Source organism: Lithobates pipiens, unplaced genomic scaffold (assembly GCF_037356315.1).
Source record: "Lithobates pipiens isolate NorthernLeopardFrog02 unplaced genomic scaffold, aLitPip1_a1.2 Scaffold_8, whole genome shotgun sequence".
Classification (NCBI taxonomy): Eukaryota; Metazoa; Chordata; class Amphibia; order Anura; family Ranidae; genus Lithobates; species Lithobates pipiens.
In genome coordinates, this window is record NW_027507903.1 from 222,095,871 (window position 1) to 222,112,246 (window position 16,376).

Sequence of the window (16,376 nt, forward strand, 5' to 3'; positions counted from 1 at the left end):
GTCCTTTAGCATGGCAGGGTGCTTGCTTTGTTGCTGTGTTTTTTATTGATAATTGCATTTTTTAATGGCATTCTTGGGTGGGTAAAGGATTTAGTGAACTATTAGACATATACTGCTCTATACATTAATTGCCATACTGAAATAAAAATTTGACCAGAATTTCAAATATTTGCCGAATCAATATTTCAAAAACTATTTTTTTTTTTTTTTAAGTTTGTCTCCTTGAAAAGATTGTGTGATATAGAGAAATGCCAAGAAGAACTTCATAGCCTTAACCACTTGCCGACTGGCTCACGATGATGTACGTCAGCAGAATGGCAGGGGCAGGCAAACTGGCGTACAGGTACGTCCATTTGAAATTGCCGCCCTGCCATTGCGTGCACGTGGCTGGCAGCGCATGCCGGTCGGGACCCCCGTGAGTCTGGTCGTGGGTCCCGCGGACTCGATTGCCGCGGGGATACCCGCAATTGTCTCACGGGGAGGCTGAATGGGGAGATGCCGATGTAAACAGCATCTCCCCGTTCTGCCTAGCGACAAGTGACACTGATCTCTGCTCCCTGTGATTGGAGCAGAGATCAGTGTTCACTAACACAGCCCAGCCCCCCACAGTTAGTAACACGCCCCTAGGACACACTTAACCCTTACACTGCTACCTCCTGGTTAACCACTTCACTGCCAGTGTCATTTACACAGGAATCAGTGCATTTGTATAGCACTGATTGCTGTATAAATGACAATGGTCCCAAAAATGTCCGATGTGTCCGCCATAATGTCGCAGCCACAATGAAAATTGCTGATCGCCTCCATTACTAGTAAAAAAAAATATTAATAAAAATGGCATAAAACTATCCCCTATTTTGTAAACGCTACAAATTTTGCACAAACCAATCAATAATCACTTATTGCGATTTTATTTATTTTTATTTTATTTTTTTTTTACATTTTTTTTTTTTTACCAAAAATATGTAGAAGAATACGTATCGGCCTAAACTGAGGGGAAAAAATATGCGTTTCTTTTTTTTTTTTCAAAATTGACGCTCTTTTTTTGTTTATAGCGCAAACGATAAAAACCTCAGGGGTGATCAAATACCACCAAAAGAAAGCTCTATTTGTGGGGAAAAAAGGATGTCAGTTTTGTTTGGGAGCCACGTCGCACGACCGCGCAATTGTCAGTTAAAGCAACGCAAAGTCGAATCGCAAAAAGTGGTCTGGTCTTAAGCCAGCAAAATGGTCTGGTCTGAAAATGGTTAATATGTCTTATATGGCAACTGTAGGTGTATACATTTTTAAAATTGACACAAGTATGCAAAAAAAATGTGGTATCTGTTAATGGGGTCTATTTTTAGCACAAGAGCGGAACAGTTCTGGTATGGCATGGAGCTCCCCTACTGAATGCAAGGGGTTGATCTTAAATATTAAGACTTTCCTTTAAACATTTAGCTTTAGCATTCATTCTCCCTCCAGCAGGTAGTGTGTGTGTGTGTGTGTGTGTGTGTGTGTGTGTGTGTGTGTGTTGGTTAGAGTTCAGAGTTCATTGAGGTAACTGGAATGTCTGTTTTACATTATCACTGCCTGTTGGAACATATAATAGGGTCACTTGTGTACTCCAGCTTTTTCTTCATTTGAGCCCTATAAAAAAAAAAAACTCCTAGATAAAGAGGCACTGGAACACTGTACAACGGGATAAGGGCGTAAAATTTCAGAATTTTCCCTGGCGTGAACAAACGCAGCATTTGCAATCCAACAGATTTTCTTTCTCTCTGCATCCAAAATTAAAAAATTAAAAATAAACATTTAGACACTGATATCATTACTCAAATATTTATTTATATACTTTATTGTCATTGTATACATACAACAAAATAAAGTACTCTTTACAGCAGCAATAAAAACACTTCTCCACAAAACCACATGCCCGATATATCTATTTAAATATATCAAAATATAAGTTCCTAAAACGCTGTACCTGATGGGATTATGGACAATACAGGCTAGGGAAAAAACTATGCTTTAAGCGATTAGTGTGCGCTTTAAGTGTCCTATATCTTTTCCCAGATGGCAATGCGACAAACACACTGTAACCTGGGTGGGTTGGATCAATACTAATAGCTTTTGCCTGCTTTTTCAATCGGCTGGCATATGCTGTGTCCAAATCCGTTAGCTTTGTTCCTATGATCCACTGTGCTATTTTCACCACAGACTCCCGCTTTAAGCCTGCTTCAGTCTCCGAAGAAAAAACAATCTCTGCTGCGCTTTTCACTAGAAAAAAATTATTTTGAGACCATGACAACTCCCTTGTAATATGCACTCCCAAAAATTTAATAGCGTCCACCCTTTCCACCTCCTAAAGATCATACTGTATAAGTGAGCACTGTATTCATGCATCCCTCACCATATGGCTTTATAAGCAGTTAAATATCTTCTAAAACAATACACCTCCTACTCGGTTGAGTTGCAGGAGTTTTTGCTCCAATTTATTGAATATCTTTAATTTTTTATCTTCGATGACTCTTATTCTATGTGGTGCATCAATGGGATCAAAATTTTCACTGTCTATGGCAAATCTGTTGGGATGGTAGGAGGAACATTTTCATTTTGCATACCACAACCCATTTGACAGACACCTGTATTGGTTTGGTGGCTACATAGATGACCTGCTTATCATATAGGAAGGTGACTTCACTAAATCACAGGATTTTGTGGGATATTTAAATATCTATAATCTCCATTTTCCCATAATTATCATGCTACCTGTATAGAATTTCTGGATGTCACCTTACAGAGCAATTTAGACATAGGATCTTTATTTATTTTATTTTTTTACGACTGCAAATCCTGTGGTCTTTTTTTTTTTTTTTTATTTATTTATTTTTGCAATTTTGTGCTATTGAGAGAGAGTGAGTATGGCTTGCAAAGAGGAGGTGACCGAAATTGCACACTATTACAAAGGGAAGCATGGTGGATTGCAGACCAGGTTTTTTTTCAATCCATTAGATCTAGAAAGTCTAGTACTAGGTGAAAGAGTGTCCAGGTAGCGGGCCAATTGAGAGTATCCCCATCATACAATTTGTTTATTGCGGCAAGAGGGTAGGAGTTGTGAAATATTGGTAATTTGCCACACTGAAGGATTTGGTTGAGTCAAGGCTGATCCTTATTAGCAGATGAGATTGAGACATAGCTTGTGAAATGCCAGGTTACCAAAGAATGGGATTAAAGGGCTAAGTCTCCTTGAAAGAAACTTCTTGATCTACGCCTGTAAAATACCCACAGCATCGCCTGCAAAAGGGAAGAGATTAATAGAGACTAGGCTCTTTTTAGTAGTAATCTGCACATTATGAACCCTATGTACGATCCTAACTAAGGAGATATGGCATAGAGATAGGCTGACACCCCCCCCCCCCCCCCCCCCCCAACCCTTCAAACTCTGCAGCAATGCTGGCAGCATTCATATGGCTATTTTCTATTTTCCAAAGACAACCTCTGGATATGACGCTGAGCACGTGCATTCAACGTCTTTGGTTGACCATGACGAGGCCTTTTCTGAGTGTAACCTGTGCTGTTAAACCGCTGTATGGTCTTGGCCACCATGCTGCAGCTCAGTTTCAGAGTCTTGGCAACCTTCTTATAGCCTAGGCAATCTTTATGTGGAGCAACCATTCTTTTTTTTCAGATCCTCAGAAAGTTCTTTGCCATGAGGTGGCATGTTGAACTTCCAGTGACCAGTATGAGAGTGATGACACCAAATTGAATACACCTGCTTCCCATTCACACCTGAGACCTTTTAACACTAGCGAGTCACATCACACCAGGCAGGGAACATGGCTAATTGGGCCCAATTTGGACATTTTCACTTAGGGGTGTACTCACTTTTGTTGCCAGTGGTTTAGACATTAATGGCTTTGTGCTATGTAGAGGGGACAACAAATTTACACTTTTTATACAAGCTGTACATTCACTACTTTACATTGTAGCAAAGTGTAATTTCTTCAGAATTGTCACATAAAAAGATATAATAAAATATTTACAAAAATGAGAGGGGTGTACTCACTTTTGTGAGATACTGTAGCTCCTCTGAGCTTTTAGAAAGAAGGGAGCTGAAGTTACACTTGACAGAGCTCTGTGAGGAGAGTTGATTGCGGGGAAGGGACACACCCCTCTTCACACAGGAACAGGTCTGAGCATATCAATCACAGGCTGTGTGCTGGAGCTCCCCTCCCTTGTCATCTTTTTACCGTTTGGCTAAAGGAAAACTTGTCAGAAGTTACTCATGCAGATGGCGGGGGAACAAGGCAGAAGACAAATGACAGTCCAGTGATCTGGATTGAGACAAGTACACTTAGATGGATATGCTTTGTTCATATTTCATGTCAGACGTTGACAGCCACTTTAACGCCCATTTAAAGTCTTGACTTTTTTTTTTTTTCCTTTATCTAGTCCTGGGTTATTCCTGGGTTATTGAAGATAATGATTAACTGGTTTTAGTGAAATGCAACGCACTTGCTGATGGCCATAGACCTGTCATTTTACTAAAACAACTTGGTTTTGGAAATGTGTTGTTACCTCTACGTCTCATCATTTGTATATAAAAGTAAGTAACATAGAATCAATTCAGTTGCATGGCTGTGTCTGTGATTTAGGTTCCTCCCTCCATAATTCATGCTACTTGATTATTAAGCTAACGTTTCAGATTTGATGTAGTAAAATGTAAGTAAAGATGGGAACTCAACATTCATAGTCATTTTCATTTAGACAATGCAGTTTGCAGGGATGGGACTGTGTAACACATAGCTGTCCAGGACATTTCCCTTTACTGTAATCTTTAAAAAAAAAAAAAAATTATGATTTTGTATTGATTTCATTTACCAAATTTATTGGCATATAACACGCAACTTCATTTTAGGAGGGAAGTTTCAGGAAAAAAACTAAAATGTTGAATCAAAAACTTTGAAGCAAAATAAGGGTCAGTCCCCATCAATACACCCTCCCCATTGCCCATCTGCAGCCTCACAATTGCCCATCAATGCAGCTAGATCAATGCCCATCTGCAGCCTCATCTCAGATTGCTGCTGCCTCAGAGGGGGGCTGGATGAGTGTTGTTAGATTACATACAGTGAGAATACAGTGAGTAATATAAACTCCTGCCTCTTGGACTGGCTTCTATGATAGACCAACAGTGGTCCAATGCCGGCCCAGGAATCGGGACTTCCTACTAAAGAGGCCACTGAGTAAACAGGAGATTCTTGCTGTATGTAATCGGAGGGCGCTCGTCCCGCCCCCTCCCCGTTCCTTCCTAGGCAGCCCAAATTGGTGTATATCGGTGTATAACACGCACACACTATTTGCACCCGATTTTAAGGGTGAAAAAGTGTGTGTTATACGCCAATAAATACAGTAATTACCTTGCCCTTGTGTGTAATATGCTGAAATAAGCCATGTGTTTCCATTGTTTATATGTGAGTTATTATAGGGACATTGAACATTCTGCAGTATTTATTCAACATATAGCAAATGCTATCTGTTTAATTCATACTAGTCTTGCAGTAGTGGGAATTATTGGCAAGCAATTTACATCTGTCATACACCAAGGCAATCAGTCAACATTTTAGCTTTGATCGACAAAGTGCAAGTTATAAACGTAAAGCTAGCGTCTGGCTTTTCACCTTTGGTGCTTTGTTGGTAAATATCCCCCAGTGAGATTTTAATGGGTTTCAGTTTCTTCATCAGAGGGTGGTCTAGTGGGCAGGAAAAAATGTGACCACTGGAGATGTTTCATGTAAAATTTCCTGAGCACGCATTTTTATGTGCAGGTCAATAGAGAGGGGTAGAGCAGAAGGCCATCCATGAAAAAAACAAAAATACAAATTTAACTGTTTAAACCATCACCTCGTCACAAACATTTGTCTTCAGACAAATAATACCTTTTAGAAAGGATGTCCATATAATATCAGTCATTGAAATATTGGTGATAAAACAGGTGACTTTGTGAAGACTAAAAAAAGACATCCTGGAACTCGTCTTATGGCGCGTACACACGATCGGAATTTCGGCCAGCAAAAGACCAATGAGAGCTTTTCATTGGAAAATGCGACCGTGTGTATGCTCCATCGGAATTTAGCTGGGCGAATTCCCGACAGCAAAAATTTTAAGAGCATGTTCTCAATTTTTCAGACGGAAAAACGTTCTATCGGAAATTCCGTTTGTGTATATGCAATTCCGACATGCAAAAACTCACGCATGCTCAGATTCAACTATGAGATGGAAGCTATTGGCTACTGGGTATTGAACTTCCTTTTTCTAGTCTCATCGTACGTGTTGTATATCACCGCATTCTTGATGGTCAGAATTTGGTGTTACCATGGTATGCAAGACAGCTTGAGTGAAACCCCATCGGAATTCCATCTGGAAAACCATCAGAGCTTTTTCTGACCAAAATTCCGATCGTGTGTACATGTTATTACAGGAAATCCCTAATGATGAGCCTGGAATATCCAATCCATACCTATAATTAGTTATTTAATATTATATATTAATATTATACAGGATTTGTATAGCATCAACAGTTTGCGCTGAGCTTTACATTGTAAAATGAGACAGTACAGTTACAATACAAGAGAGTTAAGAGGGCCCTTCTCCTGAGAGCTTACAATCTAATATATTCCAGCTTAACTTTTTAATCAGCTGGATCATGCAATTCCCATCCTATGTTTTATGCGCAATGTAAATGTAATATTACCTACTAATGTAACTGAAACCTCTCACTACCATGCTGTAATTCATTAGGGAAAACTAGTTCCAGGTTTGCATTTTCAAGTTGATTAGACTAATATTTGTTGAGCAGTTGATGGCTAATGAACTGCTAAGTATTCTTTTCAGGTACCAGTAATTGGTCATCTAATCTAAAGAAAAATGTACAATTGTGTTCACTATGGTGGCTTCCCATTTTGTGTAATTGTAGATGTGATGCTACTTCCGATATGTTGTATTTTTCTGCAAAGATGTGGTGGGTCTGTTTCTGTTTTGAGTAATAACCACAGATATGTAGCATATAAGAGACAAGTTGGAATTCACCACTCAGGAATGGGCAGAGAAAATGTAAAGGAAATCATCTCTCCTAATGAAACAGGGATGTGGGAATTGAGCCATTTCTGTCTGTCCTCAACTCTAGCTGAACTGAGTGCTCAAACACCAGCTTGAGTCATTAGATAAATTATCAGGGAAAGCAGGTACTGATAAATGTCTGTGGCTACCATCAGTTATTTCACAACATTACAGACAGGATATATTTTTAGCTGACATAATAAAGATTGGAGCGTCTTAAGCCGTAAACCTTAAAAACAACACGTTTCATCACTTGATAAAGTAGATTTGCATTTCTCAGAAAGGCGATGGTTTAATTGCAGAATAATATTTATATAGAGTGGGACGTACCATTATTTGAGGTCAGCCTTAAGCCAGCCATACATGGATCAAAATTCAGCCAGTTCAGAAGGGACCAGGTGAATTTCAAACCATGTATGGACAGGGAGGTTGTACAGAAGTCATTCTACCGATCAACTTCTGTACAACCGCCCTGTCAGATTTTTCCAGCTCAGCTCTGCAGGCTATAGCCAGCCGTGCTGATCAGTGTATTCTGATTAAATTTTTACATTCAATTAACATTTTTCCAGTCATCAATTGTACAAAGAACTTTTATGCAAGTGTTTGTATGAACATTTGTTAAAAAAACCTACTGGTGTATAGCCAGCTTTAAAAAAAGTCTATTTAAATACAGTTGTCTGCTTTATAGACTGCATAGGTAGATTCAGAAAGGCAAACAAGCCTTTGGTCCCTTGCACTCCATTGGAATCTGCCTGCTCAGCGGGGGAATCTGTCCTCTGATTTGAGTCCACTCCACTTATAAAGAGCAGACCGAGCCCACTCTCCTCTATTTGTGGTCAGATGTAAACGGAGATCCTGTCCGTTTACACCTGACTACCATCCAAATCAATCTGCGGGACGGATATCCCCCATCCATCTGTTTTTCGCGGAAGGATCGGATGTAGGCAGTTGTTCAGGAACTTGTTTTACACCAGCCACTGCATAGAGGAGACTGGCGGGTCTGATCGGATGTGCCTGAACAGATGGACCCAATTGGCCTACCATCGTGGAAGGGTCTTTATGCTACTCTACTGGTAGTTTTACTTTGCACGCAGTGACTGCACTAGATGGGTGGCATAGACCAATAACCAAACAAAAAAGATATTATTCATGAACAAGATATATGTCCTGGATTTGAATACTGATATTCTCCGGCAAGTTGGCTGATTAGACTTCAGCACTCTTGCTTTGCCTAATTCTTCCTGCATGTGTTTACCTGGTAGTGCTTATGCCGGTCATAGACAGTTTGACCGAACTGGCTGGGATTCAAACCATGTGTGTACCAAGTTGATCGATCTATCTACTTGGGTGCCTGCCAGATTCACTTGTGATTATCGCTAGCTCCTATAGCTGCTAGCAATAATCACTGTCTTCTCCTGGCAGGGACGGCTTCCCCTGCCTGCCTCTGCGCCCCCCCCCCCCCCCCCCCCCTGCCGTGAGTAGACAATTTAGTCGGCAGGAAAGAGTCCCCTGTCAGCACAGTCTGTGGTTGCAGGGAAGAAATTTGCACCACCTATGGCCTACCTTAGTCCAACTACTGGTCCTTAATTTTTTTTACACTTTTTCAAGCCTATATTCTTTTCTAAAACTGCTGTTCAATCGCTGCTCAATGCAGCTTACAGATCACAAAGTACTCAACGTACAGTGGGAGCCATGTTTCCGGCTCCCCGCTGCTTTAGAAAGGCGTCTGACAGACCCCAGGTTCAGTGCCTCTCTGCATTAACATTTTCAAAGCATAGCCTGTGGTCGTGCTTTGTGTAAGCACAGGGAAAGGGTGAATGCACAACACAGGAACTGGGGTCTGTCATATTCAGGTTACTGACGCATTATTAAAGAGATTGTTACAAAGAGTTATGCAAACTGCCATTGCTGACCTCTTTCAGAAATTGCCCATTACTTCACTTTCATGCCAGATGGATTAAATGTGCAGCTCAGGAGTTCTGACTTCACTGTCTGCATGCTTGTTCTGGATTCTTTATTTGTAAAGTCCCAAAGCCAGACAGCCAAACAATGTTTTCAGGAGGTGGTGAACAATGCAGATTACACATTTTTCTCAGTATATTTTCTCACTTTTACAATTCTATTATGCTTTTTATATTTCTTGACTTTACTTTTTTCCCCCCTGTCTTCATCCATGTTCAGCTGTCAGAATACCTTTGCATACATTTTCACATAATTTGTTAGACGTATATTAGGCTTTTTCATTTTCTCAGAGAGTTGTGATTCCATGTTTTACTGTGTTATGGCTCTTCCAGTTATGTTTAGAGAAGTTCTGTAATGTTGGCCATATATGGCTCAAATTTACATAAGATTCTCACTGAATTGGTTGAAATTCAAACTGTCTTGCGATGTCGGCATCAACCGGGTTAACAAACTTCGATATGAAAATTAAAGGTGCTGAGCAGAAAATTGTTGCCCGAGCAGTGACTGCAGACAAACTGATGCAGTCACTGTTTGGGTATTCTGACAGCCATGGGAGCAGAGCAGATATTAGTCAATCAGCTGCGCATACGCAAGCCACTGTGTGCTTTGTGATTGGTCCTGCAGTCTTCTGGTAGCCTGTGATGTGTCCCAGAAGGCTGTGGGGGAGGGAAAACAGGCCAAACTTCCTCTCAGATCCCTGCGGCAATCTGCCCGGAAGTGAGTACCGGTCCAAATTAGGCCGTTTGGCTGGCTTCTGTTGGATGTGCATGCTGGAAAACCATCATCCAACCGCCTCCTGATCAGCACTCTCAGCCAATGTCACCGATTGTGCAAAAGTAGTTCCTGCGCTGATTTTGACAATTTTGGGTACAACTTCAATAGACATTTATGCAAGAAGCAGCACAGATGTCTTTCAAGTCGCCCCTGAAGTCATACTGAAATTCCGGCTTTGAAATTGTGCAATTTCAGATGAAGTTGCATGATTTCAAAGCCGCATTTAATGTGAACGAGAGCTAAGTAGGGTCTTATTGTAAAAGAACTGAATGTAACTCATCAGGGTTTTTAAAAGTGTAATTACTTAAAACCGGAAGAAAAAGAAAATATCTAGAAACCTTAGTGTGACACTGTTAAATCATTAAAATATACCATCTTGTCTCAAATTTACTTGAACAGCGTTAGAATATTTACATTTCAACTCTTAAAACAAATTTCAGGTCTATTATTGACAGGAAAAACTTTTGCAAGATTTATCAGCCGACTCAATTGTGGCTCCCAGAGTGTCTGTCTTTTAGCTAAGTAATCATTAGCAGTCTGTGCCCTGGAGCACTATGAGGGCTAACAATGGAATGGAAAGCTACTTCATGAGGCTGGATGTTGTGACTGCTCAGTTGGAAGCTAGAAATGCATGCACAGGGGATACCTCCTGCTGTGCTAACATTTGAACAATTGTCGGTGCTGAAAAGCTGGACACACACTGACTTTTCCATTTGCAGGCAAACATGCAGTTTAGCACTTAAATTGTAAAATACTACGGGAACCTGGGAGAATAGAAACAAGAGCTGACATTGGTGACCGCAGCTTCACCGTGATCCCCACTTCAGCTAGTAAGGCACCGACCTTGAACAAGCATGCAGCCTGTGAAGATGGCACAATCTCCTTTTCCTGCATGTTTTTTGTGGATTAGCGACTCTTAAATATTGGGCCCTGTTCACACTGGAGCGACATGCGCTCCGAAATTTGAGAGCTCATGTCACATGACATGTAAAAATCTATTTTTCCCTATGAGACCCACCTTAACTGATCTGACTTGTGACAGTCCAACTTTGGAACAGGTTCCTGCACTACTTTGATCCGACTTCTGTCTGATTTTAGCCCATAGAATTGAATGGAAGTCAGATTCTCATCTTAATCAATGTGATTTGGATCCAACATTACAGGAAGATTACATAGTCATTCCCTGAAGTTGCTTTGAAGACGCCTGACAAAGTTGCGTGACTTTCAGGTCGTGGCAGTGTGAACCAAGCCTAAAGCTGGATGTAAATGGACAGATCTTAGGCAGCTGATCATTGAGCACCCACTATCACCAAAACACGAAACCTTGATCATGCCCAGTACTTCCTTTGTTCATGCAGCATGTTGGAAGATTTCTGCAGATTTCAACCTCCATGCTCCATATAGTCAGTGTTGATGGGTGAATTCCTCCCGCAAAGGTTTTGTGTTCTGCCAGCAGGGAGCCTTCCACTAATCATTTAGGGAAAAACCTGACAGGCTGGTTGTACACACGTCAATCTATAGATCGACTTGTGTGCTAACAGGGTGCCCATGCCGGAATCAAACTTTAATCGGTCCCTGCTGAACTGGCTGAAGTTCAATCCATGTATGGCCAGCTTACAGAGGGAGTAAACTCTCCCAGTCTGATGCTTCTTTTCATTTAGTCCATTATAATAAGTAATTATCAAACTATAGCCACTGTAATCCAGCCCAAATTACATATTACTTACTGTTTAAAGAAACTTTAAAAAACTTGTTTCCAGGGGTTTGACAGCGCCATCTTAAGTATTGTTTTCTGAGTCCACAGTGGAGTGCATTTCCGCCCTTACATTGACCACTTCCTGTACTGTTAACCAAGCCTCCTTCTAAATCCAACGTTTCTGTGGCCACCATGCTCATAGCTGACTTGTTTTATTTCATATTATTTACTTGTGCTGATTACCTAGTGTTTGCCTGTGTGAGTCCCATCAGCTTCAGCTGATAAGTCTGCAGTGATGCTGTCCCATGCCCTGCTTTACACTGGATGTGAGGTCACATGGTGTGTAGGAGGAATCTCTGAGTGATTATGAAGTCTCCTGGGATATCAGTGGTGTGCCGTAGGAAGTCAGATAAGCACATAGAGAGTGTGCCGTAAATCAGGGGAGATCTGGGCATGCTCAGTGACATCATTCTAAAGAACAAAAAGGATTACAACAATACTAAGCAAGTAAGGAGATATCTACAAGCAGTGTTAATTAGGGTTTTTTATGCTGATTTACATGGGACAAAGTTGTGGGGGAGGGTTTACAACCACTTTAATTTAGGCAGTACAACCTAGAGACTGGATTGTGTTTAATTGCATCATTCTATAACTGAGCGGCCCAGTAGGCCTGTGACACAAGAGAAATGGTACAGCAGTCACCATGTAGCACTACAAAGTAGAAAGCAAACATAGCATTGATGAGATTTATACGAAGCATATTATTCTAATATTTCTCCACCTTTCTCTTGTACAAAGTCTTTTCAAGGGTTACTACTGATTAGATTACAAGGCACACTGGTATATATTTTTTTTTTTTCTTCCTTGGATTTCTATATGAGAAGAGGAAGACCAGCCCCAGCTAAACCATTTATGTTCAGTGTATTTGTCTCACTGCCATCTGTTAATAATTATTAAACATTCCTTTGGCATTGATGTTGATATTTGAGGGCTCCTTTTAGAGAAGAAAAAAAGTTTCTGTTTAAAATATGAAAGATGCTTGTGGGCGATGGCAGCAATCTGTTATTTGCTAGTAAAGAGCAGATTATCCTGAAATGAAAAATTAGTGTAACCTGACTCACGCAACCATGAAAATAACATGACTCATATTCCTTTGCAAATATAGGAACTTTAATTGCAGAGAAATGGGGCAGAACAACCATGCCGTCATAGCCTGAGTCCCCCCCCCCCCCCCCCCCAGATATGCCTTCATGTAATTTGGAACCCTTCCATTGCTGCTTGGTGTCATGAAGATTAAATTGAGTGTACTGGAGACAATTTCCTTTATGCACAGACGTGTCACTTGGTCTTTTGTTGTTAATGAAGGTAACAAGTGCCCTACATCTAGTGTTGGTGCCACAGAAATGTAACCAAGTGTTGAAATGTTAATTATCAGGTGCTTTCACCTGCTCCAGACAAGTTGCCTACAGCAACCTTCTTGAGTGGCTAAAGATGGCCTGATAAGCATAAAAGGTCTTTGGACTAATAAAAAGTGATACTTTGTGAGTGGTTCATTTCCTGTGCCTGCAGCTGTATTTTGTAGCTGTGAGCAATGTAGGCTTTGTCCCAGCTGTGTGACATTTTGCAGGTTGCTTTGTTCCATAATGCTCTTTAAAAGTTTTACTGAGGTTGGTGTGCACAGCTGTCACACTGAAGATCTTTACAGTTGAGTGTTCAGGTCTGAGGCTGAAATGCAAGAGTTCCATATTTAAACCTGACATTCCCATCCAATGACTGACCATACATGTCTCATTTCTGATGCTTAGAGCTACTCCAGACTTAATTACATAGTGTTGGTCACAGAGAACATTAAAGTGTTACTGAACCCAGGGCCCTGCATTCACTATATCTGGGCTCCCACATTACAGTACATAGAACATGGACATGCAATTATTTTAGTAAATATAAACTGCTAAATACCTTTTATCATCAGTAGTATATAGCAGTCTTGTGACTTCTAACAGTGCCTGGTTTAAGCTTGTAGGAGGAGTTTTCATTTTACGCTGACTGTCCTATGAGGCTGCAGGACCCCTGACCCTCTGTCTGGACAGTGCTGATTGGTCCTGTGCCGATCATATGCACCCTCCCAAGAAAAGAAAAAAATCTCTAGCAATACACATCAAACTGAGCAAGTGCAAAGTGAATCTAAAGGCTCTGTACTATCAGGAGATGGTTAGAGAACAGTGAAAGAAGGAGCATCAGAGAAGACATTATCTAACAGCCTTTTTACACAATGTGGCGGATGAACCCCCTTAGGTTCCACAGTGAGAATAACCAGCATGCTTTACTGCATATACAGACTGATTTTACTATTTTACTATTATACAGACTGATTTTACTATTGTTATCCACTAGTGTGTGGATAACAACATGGTAGGGTCAAGTAACAAGTGCACGGTACGTTGGTTGATGAGAAAGATGCAGAGATTCCTGCAGATCTGGCAACCTTGGTTTGATAACTTTCCGGGCATGCGACTGCCCACGTGGTTTCTAGAATTTTAACCACAATGACTAACAAGCTATGACTGTTGTGGATTTCTCCAGGTTGAGGTGATCCCACCCCCACACTTTTTTTTTTTCTCCCCCCACTTCTATCCCTATGTGTTTTTTCTTTTCATACTGTGTCATGTCCTGCTATCATGATCATTTTGGGCAGGTACATTAATCTCCCTATTTTTCTTAGGGTCCATTCCTATGTGCACTCACGTGCTCTGTTCTGTGAGTGTGAGACACATGCCTACAGTGGAAATAAGGCAGAAAAACGTATGTGTCCTTTTTTTGCACAGTCACCCAGAGATTCTGTAATATTGAGGCCGATTATCATAATAAATACTTTTATCAAGGTTTAAAAAATAAAAAATCTACATTTTGTGTGACCTTCTCACCATGGAATAAGGTAAGCATTGTAACGTGTATTGTATAAATTCTAAATAAATAAGTCTACAATGATTCAATGCATACATGGATGCATAAACCCATAATGAAAGTGCTGTGCACATATAAATAAGTTTCCAAAGCACTTTACACCTCAATAGGTAAATGAGGAGGAAATATACCACTAAAAGTGTATGGGTATCCAGCAGATATCCGCTTTGAGAGAGACTGTAGTGCTTTTCGTAAAAATAGCAGCTCCTTATTAAAACAAAAACACTGACACATTCATGTGCACCCAATACTGCATATTCGTTTAGCGGAGACGCAGAGTCTGGGCGCCACCAATGCCATGTTCCCAGTTGCTTGCTGTGACTCCTCGCACTTCAATTGCATCACTCAAGCTCCATTGTGTTCAGTAAACTAAGTCTAGAAGTAAACTTTTTATATTTAGAAATTAATTTCCTAATTGAAATATAGCAAATGAGAGAAGGCCTGTTGATATTCTCGCTGTTATATTTACTGCAAATGCCTTAAACATTTTAAGTTGGTGGCCCATGATTTTATGCAATTTGATGTTCGTAAAAGTGTTTTTAAATCTCTTTCTGCAGCTACATGGACAAAGTTGTCTTTGTTTAGAATGTTGTCTTTCTAATAGCAAAATGTTATATTCTAACCGCCTGCAATGTTTATATAGTTTATGGATTGTTATTAATAGACCTTTGATATAAGCTGACTATTGTCGTTCATTTAGTAGCCCATTTTACAGCATAACATGGGTTATTTATATCCATCTTTGGAATTCTGCACCAGTTTCCATCTGTAGGTTTGAAGCAGTTGCGATGTTCCCATTTAACTTTGCAATCATTTTGTTCACACAGGTGTACAGACAAGATTGTGAGACTTTTGGCATGGTTGTGAAGATGCTTATTGACAAAGACCCATCCCTTGAAAAGCAGGTCCAGTTTGCTTTACGACAGAATTTAAGCGAGATAGGCGAGAGGTGTATTGAAGAACTTAAATTGTACATTGCGGATTATGATGCAGCCCATCAAGAACTGGCATAGCACATGAAGAATATAAATAATTGTTACGTATTTTACCTTCTATAAAAGAATATCTATGACAGATGCATATATCGTGCTTTAGGGGACATTCTCTATCCAGTCTGCAGTGCAGTATACTATGCAGCTCATTTCCTGTGCATTGACAGAAACTGTTTTGTAAGTGGCATCTTAATTGAGGGTGGTACTGTATGGTCTTTAGTCACACTTATATGATGTGGTTTGTAAATTAGATAGCTGCAGGCAATAGGCATTTCGTAACTGCACTACAGAATGTAGAGCATGCTCTAGAGACCAAATTTGGGCTACTGCTAATTTTCTTATTTGTCACAAATTATTTTTTTTATTTGGAAATATCTGTGGGGTTACATGTAAATATGGGCTAGACAAACCTGTAGTTGAGTATTTTACTCATACATTGTTTTATTTGAGGAAAAGGTCCTTTTTACTGTAATGTTTGTAAAATCTCTCCCCAGTTCTCTATGTATACTGTAAGGTGAAGGCCTCTGTAGAAGGATTAAGCATTACTTTGATTTTATTTCTGTAACCACCATAAAAATACCTCTTGTCCCCAACAATTGTTTGTTTCGGTTTCTTTTGTATTCTAATTTTTAATGAATTACGGTATTACACATTGACCTAAGATCTGCTGTAAATCAAAATTTATCCATCATTAAGAAGTACTGATACATTAAAACAGAATAACTTTCATATGGGGTTTCATACAACTTATCTGGTAAATGTTAATGTAAACGTCCTGATAACCAACTGTGAGGGTTGCCCATATACACAGATGTCCTGTAACATCCTTTTGGTGCCTCTCTAGGGCATGTTGTGCATGATCATAAATATAGGAGTTCAAGGATATGAAA

At 40.1% G+C, this 16,376-nt stretch overlaps 1 protein-coding gene across 4 annotated transcripts in view; it reads left to right on the plus strand.

Annotated features, from left to right (window-relative positions):
- Positions 1 to 16,082, plus strand: part of PPHLN1 (periphilin 1) — a 133,561-nt gene extending 117,479 nt beyond the window's left edge. For all 4 annotated transcript variants that reach the window (XM_077472507.1, XM_077472509.1, XM_077472508.1 and 1 more), the window contains one exon: positions 15,322 to 16,082. In XM_077472507.1, the coding sequence (XP_077328633.1) occupies positions 15,322 to 15,507 (186 nt within the window). In that variant the 3' untranslated portion in view covers positions 15,508 to 16,082. The remainder of the gene's footprint in view (positions 1 to 15,321) is intronic.
- The last annotated feature ends 294 nt before the right edge of the window (positions 16,083 to 16,376 follow it).